Source organism: Thunnus thynnus, chromosome 12, assembly GCF_963924715.1.
Source record: "Thunnus thynnus chromosome 12, fThuThy2.1, whole genome shotgun sequence".
In the NCBI taxonomy this organism is placed as follows: domain Eukaryota; kingdom Metazoa; phylum Chordata; class Actinopteri; order Scombriformes; family Scombridae; genus Thunnus; species Thunnus thynnus.
The window spans coordinates 1,564,498-1,591,368 of record NC_089528.1 but is presented as its reverse complement, the minus strand read 5'-3'; the positions used below and the strand labels follow the sequence as shown (position 1 = coordinate 1,591,368).

The following is a 26,871-nucleotide window of genomic DNA, read 5'->3' as shown; positions in this document are numbered from 1 at the left end:
CCAACATATCATGAAACTTATAACCTATAAAGCCTTATCTGTGTTTTTCCTGTGTTTAATTTTTCAGAAACTTCTTGAAGAGATGACCTTGGAGGAGCACAGGCAGCTCACCAGTGAACTGCTTCAGAGGCAGCCAGGGTTCATTTTTGATGCCTTGATGATGCATCAGTGCAGGCATGGTGTCCCACCGTTTGCTGGAGTGCCAGGGGTACCATGGTGTACCTGTAGTAACTGTATAGACATGCCTACGGACCGGGAGAGGAAATGCTGTGGCCAGTACCCTGCAGATTGTGTAATAATAATACCGCACTTCTCCCAGTACTGTCTTGAAAATGCTTTTTATGCATTCACAGGCGGTACTGGGAGGACGTTATGGTATTTGGCCAAACCAGGAAGCCTGGGGATGACAACTGGGAGTACCATTATGCTGCCTATAGACATTTCATCTATTGACAGCATGGCTCTTTAAACCGACTTGTCATCCCCAGTTGCTGTGTTTAGAGGATCAGGGACAAGTTCCCTGGTCCTCCAAAGACATCACACTGGTTTCACACCTGGCCTCTGAGTTTCCCTCCAGATCCTCTGGTACGTCCACACAGTATCTCAGGTACTCACACACCTGCCTGTTCATCATCAAGGCATCAAATCATCCCATATTTATTTGTTACATTTCTGATATTTTATTTATGTTATACTTGTTCTATACATTTTCTATATTTATATATTTTCTGGATAATTATTTAACTTTTTGCTTATATATTCACATTTGTTCAACTTAAATGTGCAAGTTTACCAAATAAAAGATATTCATCAGATGTGCTGTGATAATTGCAATGATAAACATATTAATATATACTTATACAATGACAGTATTTCCCTGCAGTCAGTATATTGTCGTTACCACTTCCACAATTAATTTATATTGTCATTATTTATATTTACAAAGCAACATAAAACAGTAGTGAAGTTGGAATACCACTGATCCTCAGAACAGGGCACTGTAGTACATGTTATGGATTAATTTTCATTGCCACTTCAGGTTATGTTAACTTTCATTCACTAGTTTGAACCACAAAATAAAAATATAAAAAACAACACTAAGAATAATGACATTTGTAATAAAAATATATTTTATTTAACAGAAACATTTTTGGACATCCTTTTCAATCTGGACAATAAAAGGATAACATAAACATGCAGCTTTTACTGTTCAAACAAACATTTTGACAGCTTATTCTGTGTTCTTCAGAGTTGACTGATAAAGACAGAATAATCTATCAAATCATTAGTCTGTTTGAACACTAAAAGCAGGGTGATTAAACTTATCTGATCACCTTCCAGCAGTCAAATTGCTGCACATATAATAGCTGACAAGGGTCAGACCAAAACCACACCAAAGGTATTCAATTTACTGCTCTGGATGAAGATGCTCTCATGGCAGGAACAACACCCATGATTCACTGGCACTGCTGATCCTCATCTGCTCCAGGAGCTGTGTGTCGAGCAGCAACTGCATGGAAAACTGCTTCTGTGGAAGACAGTACCATTACACATAGAGATAATTTACTATTTCATACATTTTATACAGTTGTTTTTACTCAGTTGTGAAAATAGTGTTATTTAACCAAGAGTAGGACTTACAGGATAAGTTAATATGCTACATAGGCAAACAAATGTGTATCACTTACCTGGACCTCTCCTGACTTGGTCTGCAATACTTCTGATATGGCGGGTGTGAATGTCACAGACATGGTGAATAATGCCAACCCATAGTGCCTGAGAAAAATAAAACAGCACAAATGAATGAACTCACTATTATAAATCATCTATCTGTCTATCTATCTATCTATCTATTTACCTAATGTTCTCACCAGAAACTGTTCAACCTTATTCCATGCAGATTTTCATCCCAACAACAGACTAGATCAGATTATTTAATTGATTAACACACTTTCAGTCAGAGACAAGTAGCTATTCAGTGAAATCAACTTTTGTTGTCTTTGGTTGTAATGAAAACCAACGTACTGCCAGCCATCAATGGCACATGGTGAAATACCCCTGATCTATTACACAGTCACTTTAGGATGAAGATAAAGGCAATACCATGCATCGATGCTACAAGACCTCTCTCATAGCTGGAGAAACAACAGCAACATCAAGAAAATAAGTGCTACATGACACAGTCACAAACCCTTGTAATACATTATGTTACGTCCTAAGATGCTGGGAGCCTTGGCTGGCCTGGATAAACACACCAAAATAAATAACAGAAAAATTCTACGTCTGACTGATAAATGTAAAATTAAAACTCTGGTAGCAATTACGTGTTTTTCAACATTGAAATGGGGAAAACGTTACTTGTGTTGGACTATAAACTAACTTTGCCCCCCAATGCGTACATGTGCTCCTAAATGACAAATTAGGAGCAAACAATGAAATCATGGAGCACTGTGAAAAATATAAATATATATTCACAGGATGTATTAACTCGGTGATGAGCAGACTTCTCCTCAGTTTATCTTTCACACTAACTCATTACTCTAACTTACTGTCTTTAGCACATCACCATCGCGCTAAATATCTTAGTTATCAATCAATGTGTTGTCTTACTGCCACAGAAAATGAATAAACTGTTGGGTTATTAGCACGATGTCACCTCCCTGTTGTCTTTTGTCAGACGACCAGCTCCGTGAGAGGCACAAACTGAAGCTAGAGTGTGCTAATATTTAACGTTACGTGGCGGCGTTTCTTTTCAGGGAAACTAATGTACTGCTAATAAACATTGTACATCATCTAGGTTTTGAACCATTACCAGCAGGGCAAAATAAATATACATTACACTCTTACCTGTCCAGCAGTAAACAGGAAACTTCGGCGTCAGTCTGCAAACATTTCTCTCATCAGGGATTTCCATCTGGGTTTATCCTTGTTTTATGCCGTTGCTTGTCCCGATTTCGTTTAGCTTCTTCGTGTTTTCGTTTCTTTGACGAGACATGTCACGCTCTTGTGATTTTCTAAATAAGGATGATCCTCCATTTATCAGATTTTGGTTTCAAAAACTTCTCACAATACAAAACGTTTGGTCCGTTCTTCTTCTTCGTTTTAAAACCGGTGCATTTCCAGTAGTTGCCCACTGAATCTAAAACACGTAAGGCCCTCACTGGAACCAGTGTTAGGTTTGTCTATTCTATGCTACTGTAGAAACATGGCAATGCAACATGGGAGCCACTGTGGAGTGGGACTCGCTCCCATGAAGATATAAAGGGCTTATTTCTAAGGTAACGAAAACACAACAATTATTATTTTCAGCTGATTAGACACTAATTAAGAAATACTTATAAATAATCTATTCAATTTTTACCAAGTCTATTCTTTTAGATGTTACTAAATACTACACACTGGACCTTTAAGTAAGACTACCTTTATACTTAATCTTCTTTTTTGAGCAAGTAAATGTACGAGCAAGTATGTACTCTGTTATATTATCAGCTGCTTATGGTCCCAGGCTATAGTGTTAATTGTAACAGCTGTTCTTTGTCATTTTTCTACACACAACTGAGTAATGCTGCCCTCTAGACCTCCCCAAAATCTGTGAGTGTCTTGTACTCCCCAACCCATGTGTGGATCTGAATGCATTTTTTGAATATGTGAAGGTGGCATGTCCAAGCTAAAATGGAAATGTTTAAACTTGGAAAGAAACTTAACAAATCTGTGATCTGTTTTGACTGTTGAACTAAATCTTTACTGATAATAACAGTAACTGTGATAAAGTTCCATGATGGTAGTTTACATACCTGCAGGCAGTAAACAAGCACACACACTTGCAAAGATGCAGGAGCACTCTGATGGTTATGCAGCACTGACTTAATTCTTTAAAAATGATGCCTTGTGTGGTACAGCACACCTCCCTGCAGTTTTAAACATGGAAGCTACACAATAGATTAGTATATGTAGTTTATAGTCTATGGTTGGTGTGCATACAACACTCCACAGCTCATTACTTTTAATTAGCCACACCTTTGTTTTTTGGTAAGTGTTAGTGCCAGCTGGAGCAATGCCAGCACTGTGTGTGTTAACTGCCTTCATACTAGAAGCCAGAGTATGAGAATTTGACAGACAGTAATAGAGACAGACAGCAGTAGAATTGCACCGCTACTCTGACTAATTATATATGAATCACCAAGGGATAAAGGCTGAACAGATCTGCTGGGCTAAATGTATGTGAGTGTGTGTGTGTGTGTGTGTGTGTGTGTGTGTGTGTGTGTGTGTGACGTCAAAGGGACACAAATGAGCAGTTTGGCTATAAAAAGAGAATGCGGGGAAAGGACCAGATGCAGTAGCATCAGCAGCACCTCTCACCCACGCACAAGCCTTGCTTCCACTGCAGCTCCAACACTCATGCTACTGTAATGGCTAAGGAAGAGTGGAGCACTGGTTTCCACAGCTGACATGGTCGTTAGTACTGTTTGTTGGAGATTTCATATCCAAGCTTTAACAATACAATCGATGCAATCAGTCTGTTCCAGTTTTCACAAGAAAATCATTGTGCATGTGACTTTCTGGCAACTCACATTGTGTATGCAGTAAATCTAAAACATCTACATTATATTTTATTGCAGCCTGTAGTAGCCTTGGCAACCTTTGGCTGTTTTGATGGCAGCAGTTTTAGAAAGAACAGGTAACAGTGCAGCCAGCAGCCGTGCTGTTGTGATGCTGCAGATGATACTCTGCAGATTGAACTCCTGCCAAGGGGAGGGAGGACAGCTTTAATGCAGGTCTTGACACGACTAATACAGCAGATCTGATGCTGCTTTAAGTTGATGTTTGCCATGATCAGAGAAGACTACATTGTTTGAAAGGGAAGTGTAGTTTTTTCTCAGTTGACTTTTTTTATGCTGGGCTTTTGAATTTGTATTCTTATGAAGTTCATTAGTGTTTTAGAGTCATCTTTGTTTAAAAAAAAAACCTGAAAGTACTCAAGATCTCTACTTCCCATTCTTCTGAAAGTGCTTCAGGGCTGTTAACTAAAATAAAATGAACTGCTCTTCAAACAACAATCCCTACAAGATCATCATCTGTAATGAGGGTGGAATATGTCCACTACTAGTACTGTAAATGTGTGTTGTTTGTGAAATGCAAGATCTTCAAAATCCAAAACAAAATCTGTGTTTTCACTTTCCATCAAACTTCTGACATGATTGCAGTATTTTTGAATAAATGTCCATATCACAGTTAATAAATGAGTCACACCACTGTGTGTTGAGACTGACAGAAGACAAAGAGAGGGAGATAGAGAGAGAGAGAGAGAGAGAAGAAAGTGAGAGAGCAGAAAGTGGCTGTGAAACAACTCTGACCCACAAAATGACCTCTTTGTCTACTGCCCACTCAGGTCTGCTGGATCCTGAAATACACAGCACTTCTAGTGATCTATCCTAACAGCTGGGGTCAGAAATTACATACTGATAGACTGTAGAGCATTAACACTGCAACAAAAATAGGCTTTATGATTATTATGTTGTGTGAGGAGACTACCGATAAACTAATGGGGGTGAGGGTTTTTTTCATTTAAAGGAACTTAACATATTTATGTTAGTGTCACAAATTCTCAAACAGTTAGTGTATAAATAATGCCATAAAGGCCATGTGAAACACATACTGATGGGTAGAATTAACTCTGCTATAATGTACATTTTAACAGCACTAATTCCATCAGAACAACAGTCATGATTACTCTATTGCTTTTTTTCCCTCTTGCACTGTACTGTTTTTTGATTATGTCCTTTGAGCTGCTAGTAAAATCTATTCAAGATGTGTTGAGGTTTATCATCTTCAACAGTAACTTCACATTGACTTCAAAACTTCAAAACTGAGAGCAGCAGAGTGGTGAGTACGACATGACTTGACTTGTTGAACTGATGGAATTAGTGCTGTGGAAATGTACTTTATACTGAACTGAACCACGTTCACACACAAGAATCCCTAACCACATACAGACACAAGCATTCAAATACAATATTATCTCGCCCAGCACTGACAGACAGTACAGAAAACAAATACACAACACCAGCAGGTGCTGGGGAGGCCTTTTACTTTTTAGAGCTACTGCTTACCACACATTGGAACAAGTTGAAATACATCATGCATTTGACTTGTCATGATTTTCCAGATATAGAATTTATTTGCAGTGACAACCAAAACAGATTTGGTTTGTATGTAGCTCAAAGATTATTTGTGGATTATGGAAAACCAGAACCAGAAAGCTACATTTAATCCTATAGATTTCAGATCTTTTCTTTGTTCTTCCATTCATCCCTTGGTTTGGGGTTCAGTGGGCTCAGTGGTAGCAAGTCAGACTGTGGTTGTACTGGGCAGCTTCCAAGTGTGAAGGTGTGTAACTGTGTGAATGTGATCAGAGTGTTCCTGCAAATGAGAGGCTGCCTCTCGGTGAAATTTCCCTCAATAAATAAAAGTTAAAAAAAATACATGTTATCAAATCTGAATCCAGTATTGAACCTGCATATCCAATCTGAATCATTTCCAATCACATATTGAACCAATTAGTTTCTATTTGTATTTCTAAGTTACTGTAAGTTTTAAAAAAGACTTTTAGGTAGGAGGAAGAAAGGTAGAAACACTACAGTTTTGAGGAGAAGCCAAATAAATGTTAACCTGAAAATGAGAAATATGACATGAAATGTTGGTTAAATCTGATGCATTGACAGAACAGCTGTAGCTGCACACCTTTTTACTTTTGCACACCTTTTTTTCCTCAAACTATCTGATCCAAATAGAGGCAGTAAGAACTATTAAGATTGTGCTTGAATTATTTTTTATCATACTGTATTGATGAATGATGATGTATGTCTGAACACTGTCATGTTGAACTACAAAAAAGCAGTCCACTCGTGATTGTAGAGGCATGGTAGAGAGTGATTTTCTTTCTCTAACAAACAATCTTTGGCCCATTACAGACACTGGGTTCCTGATAGCACATTAGCTAGACATCATTACCTTTTGGCCATTAGGCAAGTCACTCATGGAATTAGTGTTAATTAGTTACAGCTGACATAATCTGCAGTTTGTGAGGTTTGCCATTTCAATGAATGACAGTCAGTGTTGTCTGAACATGAGAAGCCAGGTATTTTGTATACCTACAACAGATTCCAACAGATCTAAAGTGGAAGTCGCTATCAGAAACCCCTGTTCAGCATTGTTGGTATTGCCTTCCTTCTTTACTTAAAGGACCATTCCAGTGGTTTCAAACAATCAGTCCAACAATAAATCCTTTGTGCTTGAAACTTACATCACTGACAGCCATTTTAAATTAATGCAAGTGGTGCTGTACTTTTAAAATTAGTTTTTCCCATTGGTTTAATTTCAGTTTTAGTATGCTATCAAAATCAACTTGCACAGAATTGAAACTTTCTCAACATAACAAATGCATCATAATGGAACACATGTCCACACTGACTTTTTTTTTAAGTTACTTAATTTTAATAGTGTGAAAATGGTGCAGTGATCTGAAAATCTTTCCAGTTGATGCATTCAGGTGCTGAAAAAAGGTTTGACCACAGAGCATCTTCATTCAGCTGCCACATAGCATTGCATTCATAAGCTATGATGTTTGGAAACTCAACAGGGTTAGTAAACATACTAGTTAGTAAACAGAAAGTAGTTCACTCTTCAAAGCAGTGACACTTTCACAAGAAAATGTCAGGCAATGAATATGATGACATGTAGCTCTGACAAGAAGATGAAAACACTTTCTATAGAATGACTGTTCCCTATCAGTTTGAGTCAGAGTATAGTGAGGAGGAAACTGTGCTGAGGCTAGCAGAGCAAGACAGGAAAAGGTCAAGAAGAGGGAAAACTGCTCCTACATCATTGGATTAACCAGAATGCCGGACTCTGGAATGGACAGACAGCACCTGGTGGTGGAGTTGTAACACATGACAAACTATCAATCCACAAAAGAATGTTTTGCTGCCATGAATGGGACATTTTGGAATAGCTGTTAGAGGAGTTTGACAATGTTTTGGTGAGAAATGTGGTTTGCTTCAAATGGCGGAGTCTGTCCAATCAGAACTACTGTTAGGTGGGATGCTGCCATGGAAATTTGTCCCTGGATAAAAGATTGTTTTACAAGCATAATCATTACTGTGCTGTGGATGTTTGTTTTGGTGAGTGAAGCAGTGAAGTTTAAGGAAGGTGTATCACCTGAACATTTTGTTTCGAACATTTAGAATATTCTGAAGATTACAAAAGCTAAAAGATGTCTGTATATGACTGGCACTAATGGAAGGTGTAAGCAGATATTAGTTATCTCTACTAAATGAGGGAATCTCTGTCTATCTATCTGTCTGTATACATGTATGTACTGTATGTATGTTCACCCTTTGTATAGCTTGAAAACCACCTACTTTACACTTCACGGGTGCATTGCTGGGAACCCAAGGAAGTGCAGTGTCGATTTGGTGCAATTTGGACATGCGACACATTAATATTAATAAACTTTGAATAAACAAGCAATCAGCAAGCCGCTGATGTGGGGCAGGATTTAAGGACTCTGAGACTCTATGTCATGATCAGAGCTGTCCAACCCTTCCATGAGAGAAGAGGGAGGACATCTCTCTTCCTTTGATAACATGATAGCTTTGTTGTCAGCTTCCTGACTCATTTTAAAAAAGACAAGAGAAAAAGAGAGAGAGAGGGCGAGCGAGCTGAGAGCAGGAGCGAGCAACAGGGAGACAGCGATGGAAAGCTTTCTCTGAGAGAGAGAAAGCCTGTGAATGAAAATACGTTATTTTCTGATTGTTTCATGACAGTTACATTCTAAAGCACAAATAAACAAACATCAAACATTCAACAGGTGTCTGTGGAGACAGACACTCTTAGTTTCTGTTTCCTCCTCTGCATTTCTCCTTTTCATTCATTAATCACATCCAATAAATGCAGCAGTAAATAGTTTTTCCCTCATGTGTGAATGCTGTGTTTCAAGCATGGCAGCTGAGGAGCGTGTGCATGCATGCGCGTGCGCGAGAGAGAGAGAGAGCAAGAGAGAGAGAGACTACTAGACTACTTCCTGCTGCAATGTGAGACATTCAGTGAAATAAGGAATATTTACTTTAACAAGTTCAACTCTGTCATATCACATTTCAAAGAGCTCAATGACCTCTCAAAATTAAAAATACTCCTAGGAGCTTTTAATCAAGAATGGACAGACTCCTATGCTACTTCCACGGGCAGTTCAAAACCAGTATGTCTCAAAAAAGCACAAGTCTTTTGAGCAAATATACCCACTCAAATGATCAGAACTGAAGCCACAGAAAATTAATGATCTAAGAGCCCAATATGATTGATCTACTTTATCTTGGGAAGCACATTTTCAAAAGCTCTCTCTTATGTATTTTATTTTTAAAATTTCGCTATTACAGCACTTAACATCTGTGTGTAATAGAATGTTAGTTCCTTTCATGTTGTTGGTATATATACTCATTGTGTTGAAACAGCAATACCGGAGGCCAAGCAGTCAGCCTGTTCCAAACAGGCACCTTTTGAACTGCACTAGTTTGGCTTTAAACTTGCAAAACCACTGGTATGGTTCTTTAAGTCCTATTTCCTTAAAAGTCATGTCATCACTGTTATGTGTACTCTCAATCTAACTACCTTCAAACTCTTCTACTACCTACATGTAGTTTAACAACTCCCCAACACTTAGCTCAACACAGCACTTCGAAGAACAGCACAGCATATCACAGCACAGCATAACAAGAAGAAATCAAGACAAAAACAGTGAGGAAAGGTAAGATAACTGGTAGAAAGGCAGAACAGGAAGCGCTACTAAATTAAAAATGAGGTCTACAAGCAGGAAAGGATGTCGTTCATGTCATTACCTAGCATTCAGAGAGTAAGGCTGCTACTGGCTCTGCACTTACTTCTCTCTTCAACTCAAAAGGACGAAAGAGGAGGAAGAGGAGAAGAAAGAGGGAGGCTCTCCAAACCAAGAGGAAGTAAAGGAGGTGGAAGTGGGTGGCAGGGGGTTGGGTGGATAAGAAGCGTGGGGGTGAGTTGGGTGAGTGGAGGAGAGGCAGGAGGGGAGGAGTGGTGGAGAAGAGGGAGTGGGGAATTTGGGAGTAATAGACTGGTGGTAGGGAGCAACGTTTCCTCTAAGGCTGTGGACACACTACAACTCATTTAATACTTCCTGACTCTGAACACATATGGCACAGTTAATAAATTACCATTAGACTAATATTAGCCAAAGCTAGCTTACAGTAATGTAAGGTAGCCTAGTTAAAAAACAATTCCAGGATGCTTTGAGATTTTGTTCAGTTCTTGCTCTGCCACAATGTAAATTGTTTTCCAGTACGCTTAGTAGCTATTGCTATCTAAATACTACAAGACACTCCAACCAAGGAAGAAGCATTAACTGTGTACAATCTGTTTTAGTGTCTTCCTTTGATTTGTCTCTTGGCCTGATTAATGATTGTGATGAACAGACGCCATGCCTAACCCTGTATATTCAATATTAAAGAACTCTGATTAGGGTCGAGTCAAAAATGGTAGCAAGCTGACTAGCCCATAGGCTAATTTAGCAAAACAAATAGAAGCAACTATTACTGATGGTAGCTACAATTGGTAGATTTAGGTAGAGTGCAAATGAAAGAGTCACTGAACTCCAAACCCAAGCCTAACAGAATTTTCATCTAAAAGATTGCCTGCCTTCCCCACAGGTCATTGCTGTTAGTAGGGCTGTACCTGAAGCTTCAAAGCTTCATTTGTTGCCGTGGTATTTGAACATTAAAATCAGTATATTTTTCCTGGCTGTGGCAGTCTTATAGGAAAATGGGTGAAGAGACAGAAGGAGAGACAACGCAGGCAGAAGTAGAGGTCAAGTCTCTCTGCCCTGCTGGCCACCTCGGCGTCGCTTGTCGGCTCGCGCTGAAGATGCTTCTTCTGGTGGGGAAGCAGGCTGCTGTCTCTCTCTCCCAGACAGACAGAGAGTGAGACAGTTGTAAGCAGCAACACACTGGGGAAAACAGGGTAGCAGGCGCGTGGCACGGGGACTCGCCAGAAGAAGCAGCAGCAACTTCAGCTCAAGCTGGACGCAGAACACAAAACACCGGCAGGCAGAGAGGAGGCACCTGCACCGTGAGACTCGCTCTTTCCCGCTGCCTCTGTCATCTCTCCCTCGCACTCCTCACCCCTTGCTCCTATCAGACCACAACCGCCGCTGCTCCCCCATAGCAAAGCTTAGAATAAATTTGACTAATTGCTGAAGCTTCAAAGCACAAAAAAAGGTATTCAGGACAGCCCTAGCTGTTAGTGAAATGGTGCAAGAACTGGAAATTGACCTCTGTCAAACATCTATTCTAGAGAATATCAATGGGTGGCTGGCTGCAAACAACACCCATCTGAAAAGGGCAGTTGAGTTGGCTAGTTGACAACTTTTCAACAGTAGATTTAAGGCTTCTCACAGATTTTTGATCAAGGTTTGGTCACAACACAGTTGATTAGCTATCTGTCCAACAGGGGAAAACGGAGGGTGCATTGCAGTATGTCATCTAAATGTCCTCCTCTTATTTATATGGCTTGTTTACTTGCACTAACTCATGTCATCCAACAATATGCTCATTACACAAAACATGTTATCTTCATGCAATTTTAATTTCTAAGATCCAAGGATCCATTGGTGATTTGTAATGCCACGCACAGATATATCAGGAATTGTTTAGGACCCTGCAGATTGTTTAAACATGCTGGTAATATTATCAGGATGGGTCAAATCAGTCTGCAAGTTGATAGTTTTGGTTGAGATTGAATCTGCCCTAAAGCCCTCACACCACCAGCTTGACTGTGTCCCCAGCCTTAGCCAGTGATATCCATTCATGGTTTCCAGTCATGTAAATCTGCAGTTGTCTGTTCAATCAAACACTACAGCAAAGTCAGGACCAGTTAAAAAAAGATCCTAAAAAAGATCCTGAGGCTTTATCAAACTGGGATAAAGATCCACTGGCCCTGGCAGGGTTGTTATGCAAAGTTGTATTTACTGAAATTGCTGATGTAGAAAAAAATGAAAATAGCATTAAATCAGGGAGTACCCCCATAAATTTACTATACATAAACATATACTTTTTTAGTTCACTGACTATTGACTATGTCTACTATGATTTGGAAAAGACAATACTGTTTTGGTGCACACAGAGCCATGAGGAGGTGCACTCTGGCAGGAATTCAAGCCTTGGACACTGAGACCAGTCTGCATCCACCCTGCAGACTGGTCCATATGCATAGGCTAAGATACCAATTATTTAGGTTACATTTTTCAGGGTTTTTGTGCAGGTTTTAACTTAGAACCACCTCTTCAAGCTTAATATAAGTAAATTTGTAAGCTTGTTCTGGTTTCTTTTAACACTGCATTCTTGTAGTTTGGGCCTCGTTACATTCAACTAGTCAACTAGTTTGGTTAGTGCCTTCCACTTTGAGCTTTCAACATAACTTAATAGGTGTTATCCCTAGTTTAGGAGGTATTGATTTTTCCAATAGCAAATAATTGTTCCAGTACATTGAATGTTAAGCTCTCTTGAACATTCCCAGAATACATTATACAAGCTAAGAACATCTTTGTTTACTCTGCTCATTGACTGATAGAAGTGCAGTCTTAGTGGAGTTTCTAGTTCAATAGGTAGTGAATTAGATATAACTAATGAATAAGACAAGACAGCAAATGTGCACATCCTAGAACTAGTGGCTGAATTCTCCATATATTTAGAATGACCACTCGACCAGTTCAGTGATGTATTCCACTGATTGGTTTGCCCTTTTCTAACTGAAGCTGTTTTTAGTGACAGGTGATGTAGTGTTTGATAGGTTTTGAGACCTGCAGTCGCACACAAGATTTAACACCACTGGCTTAGAGGAAACATTGGTGAGGAAAGTGAGTCGTGGAGAAAAGGGAGTCAACAGAGGGGAGAAGGGTGAATCGACTGGTTTTGGATGGGAATCGAGGAGGAATTATTTACCTGTAAGAAATGGCAAGAGTGCTCCTGTTGCTGACTGCCCTTAGATTTGACTAGAGCTCTATCTAGGTTTAGGTTACCGGATCCTGCGCTGGCTCGTAGCTGGTTGTGGCTGCTGTTGTTGGTGTAGACCTCTCGGGCCCTGCTCACCGTTAGGCTCGATGACCATGCCCCTTTCTTCACAAGGGGCCCGTCCACAAGACCAAGTGGCAGCAAGGGGCCACTTCCTCCACCGATACCGCCACCGCTGTTATTGCTGCTACCACTAACTGGCACACATGCTGATGACGCTGCATACTTCACATCGTTGTTGCTCCGGGAGACTTTGAGTGCAGAATGGTGGTGTGAGTGACCATGGTGTGCATGGGTGTGTGTGTGCTCATTGAGTGTACCGTAAGGGTCCATTATGAAGTACTGTTGGGACTGTGAGGAGGAGAGACTGGGGAGGGGAGTCTGGGGGAACTTATCAGGGTTGTTGCCGGGGTATCGGCCCATTGTCATGGCAATGGGCGAGGGGGAAATGGAGGGTGAGGGTGAGGGTGGAGGTTGGTGGTGGTGAGGGTGGTAGAGACACAGCTCCCGTTCCAGGTTGTCATCTGAGCTCCAATATCCGGAGCCCGGTGCAGATGCTGAGCCGTGGAGCTGGTGGTGGTGGTGGTGGTGGCTTCGATGCTTGGGCTCCGCTGATCGACAGCGCTCGCGGCTCTTGCTGCGCTTCCGGTGGCGCACTCCCACTGGTGGAGTTTCACCTTCTGGGCTGGCCCTTGAACCACCACCACCACCTCCTCCACCACCAACACCACCATTAACGCTCCCATTATTGGCCCCCTTGGAGGACTGTGTGTGGTGTGGCCCCTCCAATGAATGTGACTTGGTGAAAAGTTTCTGGACTGAGTGGACCAGATGACGAATCCTCCCTGGGCTGTCATTGTTGTTGTTGGCCCCCATACCCCCACTGTGGGCCAGCACTCCTCGTTTGTATTGCAGTGTATGGTAGCCATCTCTGGAAAATGACGGCTGACGCTCAAACGGGTCCGCAAAGTTTGCTGGTACCCGGGTGGGCGTTTTACCTCCATAGCCTCCTCCACCTCCTCCTCCTCCCCCTCCCCCTCCTCCTACATATGGTACCATGGCCATACACTCATCCTTTACCTCAGGATGGTGAGATGAGGAGGTGGAATGGCACCTCCTTGGGAAGGTTCCATATGGGACGATGCTGTTGCTGTCAGAGGGGTACGAGGTACGCTGAGCATTGTAGTAGGACAGCTCAGCTGGATGTGGCATGGCAATAGGCACTGGCATGTCCATCTGACTAATTAAGTATGGCTTGCGGTCACCATGGTGACCCAGTGGATCATATGATGGTTCATAGGAGACCACATGATGGTGGCTCCGACTACCAGAAAGGCCCTTCATGACAGGGGGAAGGATGGGTGGATGGAAAGAGGAATGTTATGGATGAGAGATGCCAGGCAGGCCCGTGGTCACAGAAGGGCTGCAGAAGACTTTCCCTGAGAGGAGAGCTGCACACTCTGGAAGACAGGAAGGGAGAGAAGCAATAAGACAGAGAGTTAATGCGAGGCAACAAGTCCAGCAACAAACAATTTATCACTGGAATGATGTAGACCCAACTATAACCTCTTCCACTCCTGCCCCCAACCATAGACCCGTTTTTGGGGGGCACAGGGGATGTTTAGGGGGAGATAGCAGGTCAATAGTATATGCCACATAGAAGTGATATACATCATCTGAAAGCTAGGAATCTCAAGATTAATTATTCTAATTTTGAAAGTTTGAAAGAGTGTATAAGGGCTTAGAACATTATGATGGAAGTGTATGATGGCCATTCCCATGCTCAATTATGTCTCATAAGTTGTTGCAGTAACACTTGGGTTGGTACCATTTGTTACACAGATTTGGTGCAAAATGTAACCATTTTTGACCAGAGAATTAATATAAAATGATCAAAAATCCTTCCAAAATACCACATTAAGACACCAAGACCTTGAGGAACACCATAGACAAATTCATTCTGTGATTTGGTATCAAACACTTTTGACATTTGGAGATTTCTGTAAGAATTTTTCGGCGATCAGATGGCGAGCACTTCTGTTCTGGAAATTGTTCCCTTATTGTCAATATACCTAGGAAAGCCATACACCCTCTCTGAATGCCCTTGATCTCTAGTTTGTGGTTGTAACGTTTCATGAGGCTGTGATTATCCTAGAGGTCACAATAGGTCATTCTACACAGTAAGGTCAAGTTTCAAAAAATGGTCTCACTACAATGAAATGGCTACTACAGGGACTAACATCATCACACATGAATACAATTGGTTTCAGCTTTCCAGTCATACCAAATTTATGCAATTCCAAGACTGTTTGGTGATCCCAGTATGCAGAAATATTCAAATACACCATTTTGAGAATAGGCAAAAATGTACTGCCTGCAAAAAACTGCATGGTTTTTGCCAGAGAACCCATTTTCATTTAGATATTTGAAGGTGAGAGGCCAAGGGACCCCTTCGAAAATGGCCATGCCAGTTTTTCCCTCACCAAAATTTAGCCTAAACAAGTTAACAAGCTAGCATGACATAGTTGGTGTCATGTAGCAGGTGGATGTGACTCCCCTCGTTGAGACCTGCTGAGAGATGTAACAGCGGAGCAGAGGAGAGAGACTGAGATAGCGATGTAACTGAACTGTGCACTGTTTTTTGACATGGTTTCTTTTTCTTCCTGAAAACAAATAATTTAAAATATAATAAAATAAATAAAAATTTTTGTATGAGACAAATATTTGTCTCAACAACAACTAAAAAACCCACTGCTTTACCGAACAATGTATTTGTATTTAGGCACACCCCTAGTGCCTATCCCAGAATACAACAGAATAAAAAGTCTATTACACATCTGTGACACATATCACATATCACCTCTTTCAGACAGCAGACGTGTATATGACGCAGGTCTGCTCAACGTGTGTTGGATCCACATTGGACCCATTCATGAGACAGCTGACACCCTGCTTCTTGCTGTAAGCAGAGACTGCAGTCTGCTGTGAAGTTCATACGCTTTACTGACAAACATGAGAACACACCAAATTACATTGAATAATGAAAATATAAAAGTTACATTTCAGTTTCACTTCCTTTGTCTGTCCATATGCAGGCTTTCCCTTTCTCTTCATCGCCCACGCATGTGCTTTCTATTTTTCTCTCTCCTCCCACTCTCTCTCTCTCACTTTTTTTCAGCAAGTCTGTTTAATGACATTTAAACATCGGTATCATTGAATTTATTTCCATTCTTGGTAGCAACACCAGGTCATGAAAGCTGGGCAGCCTCTGATGCAGGCTGACCCATACAGATAGACCAATAACAGGTTTAACGTATGTCACTGGGTCAGTCTGAATGGGGTAATAGACAGAAAAACATATACTGGCAAATCAGATTCCCTAGTTCACCTAACCTGCATCTCTTTGGACTGTGGGAGATATCCACAACTCCCAGAGTGAACCCACACATGTACAGGGAGAGCAAACTCCACACAGAAAGGTATTCAACCTGGCATTCAAACTGCAGGCAGGCTAAGACTGCCTTTTGGAATGGACACAGCTGCACAACCTGCACAGCTTGAAAATTCTGGTATTTATTTCCAGATAGAAAACAGGAGCACTTTCAAAAGCCTGTTCTGTTTAAGAGCCAGGCTGATTTTTGTTAAATGCTGAGTGATGAATTTCCAAGTGCCATATTCTCTTGAGCTTTGTGTGTGCGGGCCCACTATCTGAACCTGGAACCAGTTTAATAATACTTTCTTCTTCATTTTCTTATTCTAACTTGCTTGCTTGAGCTGAATTCTGCATAGCACAAAGCAAAAACACTTACTTTATGAGCATTCAGAATCTGCTTGGGTCTCAGATATAGTAAAAGCCTCATGTGAGGGGTAGTAGTTGAATGTAAAATACTGTAGCTTGAATGACGAGGTGTTTCAACTTTACTAGCAGGTACAGTGCCTGAGAATGTCTGCTAATACCATAAGACAAACTCAGCTTTCTGTGAAAAGAATTAGATAGTGAGCATGATGTATTCATATTTATACTACAATTACAAACAGTTTAATACGCCATGAGCGCTAATGAGATGAAACTGTTGTTTGCCCAAGATGTCCTGATCTGTGTGCCAACTTTAGTCCTGCCCACAGAGGCTCTGATTGGGTCAGTCTTTAACCAGGAACAAGCTGTTTCCTGGGGCAAGTCTAATGACTTTATGAACTTAAGTCTCACTGACAGTGGTCCTAATTGGTTAACCCTGTTAACCCTGTTAACCTTTTAAGTCTTATCTTCAGTCTCAAGATTTAAGCCTCTGATTGGCTTGATTGTTAACAAAGAACAAGTCATTGCTTGGGGGAGGCTTAATGGTTCTGTCAGGGTTCCCTATCTTTTCAAGAAATAATTTTCCAGGACATTTCTAGGATATTTTCAATCACATAAGGCTGTCTAATTGACACTATGGACTAATAAGTTCCTCTGCATGGAAGTCTCTTTTAAAACATATGTGTTAATATACCTCATCTGTGAAACCAGTCCTTAGATGCTTAAGTGCTTAAGACATTATGACCAATTGATTATTGATGGCTGTAGCACCCTCCTGGATACACACACACACACACACACACACACACACACACACACACACACACACACACACACACACCTGCAGATGTTTGGTCCTTCACTTTATGAATATTAGCACACTATAATAAGGCTCTTCTACACCTGGTATTAACATGTGATCTGTATCTGGATAAATTATGTAGATAATGACATCCAATCCATGGATCTTTGCATTTGCATCTGGTATTAAAATTCTCAATTTCTCATCCAATTTTGTCAACAAACGTGGCATGTCCCAAGTCAAAGAAACTGCTGCCAACAGACATCATTCATTTTTGAATCACTTTTTGCGAGGTAAGGCCCAAGGTGTGTGCCATGGCACCCCAGAGTTAAGGTTAAAACAACCGTATTAAAAACAATTTTTAATATGCAGATAGTTGCAGCTGACATCACAACTCATGGTTGCTGGTTAACACAACACGCTTTCCAGCTCTGGAATTTTGAGCTCAGCAGTCAGAAAAAAAGTGAGCATCAGAGCAGTGACGGAAAGATTTGAGACGGTAAACACAGGGCAAACAAATGCTGAAAAATCTCAACACAGAGACGAGTGAATCTGAGCTGACCGACAAAACTGCTCAGCTAACAGCTTAACTGACACATTTTGGCTGCTTGTGGAAGACGGAAATCAATAATTGTCATTTTTCCAAATTCATATCTGTGTTATGTGGCTCTCTCATCGCTGGTAAACATTCAAGATTCAAGATTAATTTTATTGTAATTTTCTTGTGTATTTGCTTACAAAAAAGCCAACATGCTGTACTTTCCAGCCCACAGCAGTGCAACAACAACAGAAAGGATATATATACTGTATATCTAAAAATCCCCTTTAAAAAAATGAAAAAAACATATAAATCCCAAGAGAAAAAACAAAACAAAAAAAAGAATGAGCAGTTAGCAGTACATTAAAGTGCATTTAGAGAGAAAAGTACGTCTCAGTTTGATGTAGACAGCTCTTGCATGTCAATGAGTGATCAGCACTGATGGGGGAGTTATATAATCCATTTTGCTGTCCAGAGAACATTAGGCAACATGATTGTTGGAACTGCCGGTTTTTATGGGTTAACAGAAAGCCTAGCTTGTTGTTATGAGTGGATTGGATCCCCCATATTCTCTGTGTTCTCCTCTGTTTTTCCTCTCCCTTTTGTGTTTGGTTTTTTCCCCAGTTTGTCTCTCTCTGTGTTTGTGTGTATGCTGGGCATGGCATCCTGGTTTCCCTCTCCCACTTTCAACCAGTGCACCTGCAGCTGATTATCTAATCAACTTAACAAGCCACTGCAGCATAAAACCTGGGCTCATCCGTCAAGACTCATTCAGTCAGATCATTCAGTCTACTACACGGTATCAACGTCAGGCCAAGTTGTAGTTTATTGAGCTTCGTACTAGTTTTCATTTTCTTATTCTGAGTCTCTCTGTGCACCAGGTTACCAATCCAGTCTGCCACCATTGCCTCCCACAAACAGCTTCATCCTTGTCATCTACCTCTGGTTTTGGATCCTCCACTTATCGCCTGCCCAGCTTTGCTGAGAACCTCATTCTCCAACCTGCAGACTACACAGAACCCTTCATCTGCCCTGCTCCTCCTGCAATAAATCCTTTTCTAAACCACTCCTGTCTGAGTCTGTGTCCTGCATTTCGGGTCCTAGACTGAGTAACTATAACACTTGTACTTCTCCACGCTTGCCCCGCTTCCATGTCCTGTTGCACCGCTTTCAATGTTTCCTCTCTGGCGCAGCTCCAGGCAAGGCCATAGTCTCCACTGGGTCCACTGGGTGTAACAGACAAGCGTGCTCAGCTGATTTAGCTCTCCCAGCCAATATTTCTCGTAGCAAAAGTGCTTGTTACAAATGTCCAAAAGAAATTGACAAGCATAGACATATTTCCCTTGCACTCCACACGATGATATAGATGTAGCCATAGACATGGACAAAGACACTGCAAAGTCAGAACTAGGAGAGGCCACTGCAAACGTCAGTCACGCCACCATCACACCAGTTCATGGAGAGAGAGAGAGAGAGAGAATATCACCAACAAGGACCCCTTAATTTCTCTTCTTGTCTTCACAAAACAACTCTTCTGTTATCTTCATGATGGGTCATTAACCTATCGGATTTAGCTACACTGAGCACAGCTGTTTAACTCAGGAATCAGCTGGTAGACACAACGGATAACGACTCTTAAGCACTCTTCTACGTGTGAGGTAAGTATTAATATTATTGGAAAATACTAGCAATGCAACTTGTTTGTTGTACATTTTGTTCAAACGTATGGTGACCTTTTGTAAGTGTAAAGGTAGTTAGCTCTTATAAATAATTGTTAGCGCTCGCTAGCTAGTATCCTGCACCTTATGTGTGAAGTTGAAGTGACCTGAATCTGTTTCTCTAGTTTTCTCGAATTAATATAACGTTATTCATTTTACATGGAGTAGAAATAACCTGAATTGAATTGTTTGGCCAATTTACCACACGCTAGTAGTCTAATAAACCATCGCTGCTCATGGCTGCTATTAGTCTCATAAACCAAGCTGATGCGCAATGTTAATGCATAAAAAATATTGGCATTTAATCACTGGTTAATTTTTCCTGACAGTTGTGGATTTTATTGATTTGACCTTTAAGTAAATAGCTGGATAGAGCCAACAGCTAAAAAGAATCTAAAATAACAAACTACAGCCATTTGTGGTATATGTTAGCCAGGTAAGTTTAAACAGTGAAATTTTGTTGAGCATAAGTAATTGGCTGATTTTATTACAGACTGATCACTCCTACAGAACATAATGCAAAGGAACGAAGTAATCACATGTACATAAACATTTTATATGGTCTTATTTACTCTTGCAGGAGTTCTCAGACACACCACTGCCTGAATAGAGAGATCAAGCCCTGGAAACTGGCCCTAGTAGCCCTTGACATCTTCAAATTACTCATTGTCACAGTTTGCACATTGGCACAGGTTTGTACATGGCAGCTCATGCAGTCTGCATGTGCATCTACCCTTAACACAATTAGTTCTTTTACATGAGCAATGCACAAGCTCCATTATTAACTCTGGAGCTGGCGGAGGTGTCATCCAGTCTACTGATGGGCAGGTTGGGACCTTGCATGGTAGCCCCTGTACGTTATGTGTCAGAAATAAGGGGTAGTAATGCTTGCATGTTTTTCTTAAATAGGTCCCATAGATCACTTATTCCATCCCAGCACCTCTGGGGAAAAGTAGCAGGTGTGTAAATTTTGTGATTTTACTTTTGTGTGTCAATTAAATAGATAATCTGAGATGAAATGGAGCCAACAGTTCAGGTCTCTTCCATGGCTGTTTTTAATGGTTGTAGTTTTAATATTACCAAGCACTTCATCAGACATTGGAGTTAAGAAGTAAATGTGAATGAGTGAGGGGCTTAATTATGTTGTGCTTCTCTTCATCTCATGTGTCCACTGCAGCTAGGTGTGCACATGCCTCTCTCTTGTGACAGAATCAGGTGGGTGAGAATGTAGTGATGTGATTTATTGAATAGATGACCTTCTCAATTCTTCAAGTTGAGCTCTTTAACCTCTTAAGCCTGAGAGCCCCCGCCAGTGGGGGCAGGGCTGCCCACACTTCACACGTCACAGGGCATTCAAACACGCAAGAATGGAATAGCGAGCTTGTGCTGTAACAGAGTTATACACAATAAACTTTGGTTCTCAAAAAAGGTATTGAGTGAAATATCATTCTGACCTCCTCCTAATTTCCATTCTTTGTTTCCTCTACAGATTCACAGATCAATATTCACAGTTGAAGTTCAAGATCCACATTCACACTAATATTCTTTGCATGATACCAACCGTCTTCTGCAATATCTTTTTGAATTAGAAGTGCCTTTTCACTTCTCTTCTGGGCTTGTTTTATCTTTGTAATGTTGGTAAAATGGCTGTAGCAGTCCCGGTGATACCCAGTGTTAGCTGGTATAGCAGGAGGTTCCTGGGTTTCCAGACTGAATCTTTGCACTGCTTCTTCAGTGACAACATTCTCTCTGGTATCAAGGTCTCTCCATAGAAACACTGAATTAATACATTTTTTTTCCATCCTGTGTCTGTAAAGGGGATTATAGGACCATTTTTCTCCACTACATGCATACAGCACTCAATCTCTGTGATTTGTGCTGGCAAACCTAGATGGGTACAAGAGTAGTCTAGTGTGTGGCTCATTTTTTATGACGTTATGCTCATCATTTTGACAGATGATTGACAGGTGAAGTTCCTAGACAATACAATGGACCTCGGATTTGTGAAATCAGATATATTTATTATGTGAAAAGCTCACAAAGAAACTTTTGAGGACATCGGTAATGTTATGACAGAAGATATAAGTTCTCACATAAAAAGTAAGGATGAGGACTACATCTAAATTACAGACATTTTTTGTGTGTTATCAAGCTGAATAACGAAGTAGGGAGATTGTTAATTTTATCCTCTAGCTGTTTTTGGGGAAGCCTGAAGTTTGAGGGAATATGAGAGTTTAAATCCCCAGATTTAAGATGTCATGGACGACAAACATAAGGACAAACGTTGAAAACACAATGATTGTAGTCTGATTGCAATGCAAATCTATTTTATTTTAGCGTCATTGACAGTAAAATGTTAGTGCCATCTTTAAGTTCACTCATTGATTTAGTAAAAACTGGGATTGAGGTTTTTAACTCTGGGATCTAGTACCCACACTGTTGAAAATAAAAAAAAAAAAACTTAAAAACTGGCACTTTGCCAAGCACATCATTGGATGATAAGTACAAATACATCATGCATGTCAGACCCGAAACATAGGTGCCCGCTCTCATTGCCATAAAAAGTAACTTAGACAAAGTTACTAATGAACAAAAAATGTGCAAGAGGTACAAGCGGCAACAATTTTTATTTCATTTGTTGAAAACTGTAGAAGTTGTTCATAAAAAAATGGATCCTCCCTCGATAGGGACTGTCTAATACACGAAATCTCCCATTGGCCCGCCGCTTATTTGGAATGTTGGTAACAGTGGCAGGTAGCAGTTACCAGTTGACAGCTAGCTAGTGGTTTTGATTTTAAAAATATATCTAAAGATGATATTATTTTCTGTTCTTGCTGATTAATGCTGTTACCTCTTCTTTAGAGTCTTTTCTGAAGATTATTTGAAGGTTATTTTGCAAAATGTCCCACTTTTTAGGTCCAAGTTTGAGATGTATTCAGTTGCCCATCTCAGGTGCAGCCAGAACACAGCTACATGAAATCAAGACGAGATATCCTGTCAGAGGACTCAGACCAGGTTGCTCTCTCTCTCCATCAACAGCAGCTCACATGTCCCATTAAAATGCTTTTTGAGGGTTTTGTTTGTTTGTTTTGTTCTGTCTGAGATCCAATAACAGTGTGCTCTGAGTGCATTTACATTTTGCATTTACATGTTTTCCTTACCTAGATAACGTGTCCAGGTACAGATTGCATGTTAATGCCAGGTGTAAATGGTGTATAAATGTTTGGACATATACCTGCAGTTGTCTGTGAGTGAGTGAGTGAGTGAGTGATGAAGCTACACCATTGGTCAGCCGGCCGTGTTAGAGTTTCCCCATTGGCTGTTACTCTTTCAAAATGAATGAGGACAGCAGCCATGCAGAGTGACTGTGTGGCTCTCAGTTCTTATGTTAAATGCAGTGAAGTCGATTAAACTTTAAACAGACGTGTGCCAGCGTCTCTGCATCTCCCCCTCTACCATCCAGTGTGATCTACTCTTCGGCTGGCAGTGCAGTGAGCAGCCAGCAGGAGAGATGCTCCTGTAATTGGATTTTATCTTTTTTTTTTTTTTTTAACTAAACTAATACCAGGATGCAAGCTTTTTATTTCTCTGACATTTCACATCACAAACAATGAACAACAGAATTAAAAAGGTAAAACATGTGACTCAAAAGCTGTTATATCAATTTAGTGTGGGGCAGCTGCTCTGCAGGTGCTCTTGATTTGACAGTAACTGCAGTAACTGGGCGGAGATAAGCCTCCTGAATTTGCACCCAAAATGCCCCAACTTTCTCACCGCAGCCTCCTTAACCGGGAAAGAATCACCAAAAAGGCACATAGAGGCATGAGGAAGTACACAGCACAATTAAAGCACCCCAAATAATCTCTTAGACAAAACACTCAATACAGAGTGAAAAACAAGAGACATCCATCGAGTGAAACAGATGAAAGAACAGAGGACTTAATAATAATTAGAATAGTTATGAATAAATAAAATCAATTCTCTTTCAAATCAAACATCCCAAGGTATGAGTGGAAAGTATTGTTCTTACAACAGTATTTATAACCTTTTTTTACTCAAAATACAGACGAATGACAAATTAAAGGAAAAACTTGTACAGGTCTGAATGCTTGATGAAGAATGGTGTTCCACAGCTTTGGCATTGATTCTACAAGTCTCTGGAACTCTTCTGGAGAGATGAACACCATTCTTCAAAAAGATAGTCCCTCATTTGGTGTTTTGATGATGATGGTGGAGAGCGCTGTCTAACACGTCAGTCCTAAATCTCCCGTAGGTTTTCAATTGGGTTGAGATCTGGTGACTGTGAAGGCCATAGCATATGATTCACATCATTTTCATACTCTTCAAACCATTCGGTGACCCCTCGTGCCCTGGGAATAGGGGCATTGTCATCCTGGAAGAGACCATCTCATCAGGATAGAAATGTTTCATCATAGGATGAAGGTGATGACTCAGAACAACTTTGTATTGATTTGCAGTGACCCTTCCTTCTAAGGGGACACATGAACCCAAACCATGCCAGCAAAACGCCCCCCACAGCATAACAGAGCCACCAGATCCCCTCACTGTAGGGGTCAAGCATTCAGACCTGTACCAGTTTTTCCCTCAATTTGTCACCTGTCTGTAGCTTAACCATGTCATGTGATATGCTACTTCAGTAAATATTAATGGTACCACTACAAAAAGGTGAACATTTAATATCCAGGAATTCACAGTATGGACACTACCATTGACTACTATCCCTGTAACAAACTGGCCACAATTTCACACATTGACCATACACAGTCAGTCCATCCATATACTAGGTTTTTACCTAGTCTAGTTCTTCAGCGGTTAGAATAAAAAATAAAAACTTTTTCTCTGTAGAGGGTGACTAACAAAGGAATCTGACTTGACTCACAAATTAGGCATTAGTAAAAAAAAATCAGATAAATTCAAGAAGAGACAATGTCAAACTTCCCTTTTTAATTCAATAAAGTGACAAAAAACAAAAACAAAACAACGTACAATTCAACTGAAACAATTCCTCAATTAAAGCTGCAAGCAGCGATGAACGGGCCCTTGCACCTCACAGGTGTCGGAGGGAGCAGTAGCCATGGTATCGCTACTGGAGGTCGGTTGACACACAGCAATTCAATAACCAGGGAGTAACTGAGTCGACTCTACTGCTTTCTCTCCCATGCCACTGAGGATCAGTTGCCAAAAAGCCCGCCAACAGTGCAAGGATGGTCCCATCAGCATCCGAGCCTAGGAACCGAGCCGGACTGATAGACGGACTCCCATAGTCACGTCCGCGTCCCAAACCCTCGACGTCATCACGCCGGATCACGTCGCCATCTTGTCACACACACACACACGCATTCACCTGCATGTCTTCAACACTGTACATAGCTGTTATTTGTGTTTGCTTAGGTAGAATTAGATTTTAGGATAGTGGTTTATTGAATGAAGCATTTGTTAATTTTGTTAATTCTGCTAAGTTTAATAAACATTGTTATATCTTTAAGTTGTTTTGTCGTTATTGTGTTTAATATATTGTGAAAAGTGGCTGACTGAGGAAGTCAGAGCTCCAATTCAACCCTTCTTTGTTCACATGTAAATACTGTTATCCCTCAGATATTAGTAGTTCTATTCATTTTTATAATCAATGATCATCTCTGATAATTATTAATTATTGCTAATGACGTTGTAATGATGTTGTGTGTCCCCTGTGAGGCTCTTTAACAGTTGGTGTCTGAATTATTAATTAATATTAATAATCTCTTGATTTCATCATTACTAATAACCAAACGCAATCCTACCAGTACCAGACAGACACCAGAGCAGACAGACTTCTGCCTGTTCATACACTCATAACACAGAAACAGCACACCGTATAACATGTAGGGAAGAACTTCAAAGGCGATTCTTACTTTGCACTCTTCATTTATTGCCTGTTTTTTACAACCTAACTTTGTGGAAAGGAGAAGAGGAACAACAGGTTATGGAGAGTCCCTTGAGAGCACTTCACGTGTGTCAGTAGCCCCCAACTCTGGGAGTGATGTCTAAATTAGGAAATGTGCATCATGTAGCAGGTGGATGTGACTCCCCTCGTTGAGACCTGCTGATAGATGTAACAGCTGAGCAGACGACAGAGACTGAGATGTAACCGACATGTGTGCGGGTATTGACATGTTATTTTTTCTTCCTGAAAATAAATAAATGTAAAGGCAATGGCGTTCCATGAAAACTAAAAGCTTCGCAATTTAGCATCGCAAAGGTCTTTAGATGACACCGACCGCATTTGAAATTGCTCTGGTTAATTCTCTAGGAGGAGTTTGTTAAAGTACAATGCCTGTAAACACCCACTAATTATATGTCATGTTACTGTATAACGTGTATACCACACCATTTTAATTTCATGTAAATCGGATGATGTTTGTTATATAAGGCTGACTTCCTGTTGTCAGTAGATGGAGCTATGACTACGACTCAATACTGACATGTAGATGTGTTCAGGTCTGGATCCAATCAAGCATGTGAAATTTGAGGCAGACTGGACCAAGTCAAATGCAGTTACAACAACTTCCTGTTTCATGGCAAAACATGCAAATTGACTGGCAAACCATGTCAAGTGAGTTTCATAAAAACTCAAGATTTTGATAACTTTTTTATTTCAAAGTTCTTTAGAAGACACCGACCAAATCTGAATTTGACCAATTTGTGTCAAATCTCTAGGAGATTTGTTGTGTTGTGTCAAATCTCTAACACAACACAACACAACAACTCTCAACACAAAACCTTTACACATCTGGCTGGTGGAGGCCTGGGAGGAAGACAAGGGAAAGAAGTTAAAGGAAGCCACAACTACCCAAGTGCAGGTTTCCTGACACCCTCTCCAACCCCGCCCAGTGGCTCCAGAGCCAGGAAACCAAACCAACCTCATA

General features: G+C 40.6%; 1 protein-coding gene and 1 long non-coding RNA gene across 2 annotated transcripts; one reads left to right on the top strand and one right to left on the bottom strand.

Moving 5' to 3' along the window:
- The first annotated feature begins 2,651 nt into the window (after positions 1-2,651).
- LOC137193575 (uncharacterized) lies at positions 2,652-21,319 on the top strand. Its single transcript, XR_010930849.1, has 4 exons — positions 2,652-3,278; positions 18,852-19,885; positions 20,526-20,637; positions 20,855-21,319. It is a non-coding gene; the product is annotated as an uncharacterized lncRNA (long non-coding RNA).
- LOC137193474 (disks large-associated protein 1-like) lies at positions 11,553-14,435 on the bottom strand. Its single transcript, XM_067604695.1, has one exon. The coding sequence runs from the start codon at positions 14,433-14,435 to the stop codon at positions 12,960-12,962; it is 1,476 nt and encodes a 491-aa protein (XP_067460796.1). The 3' UTR covers positions 11,553-12,959.
- Positions 21,320-26,871: the final 5,552 nt, after the last annotated feature.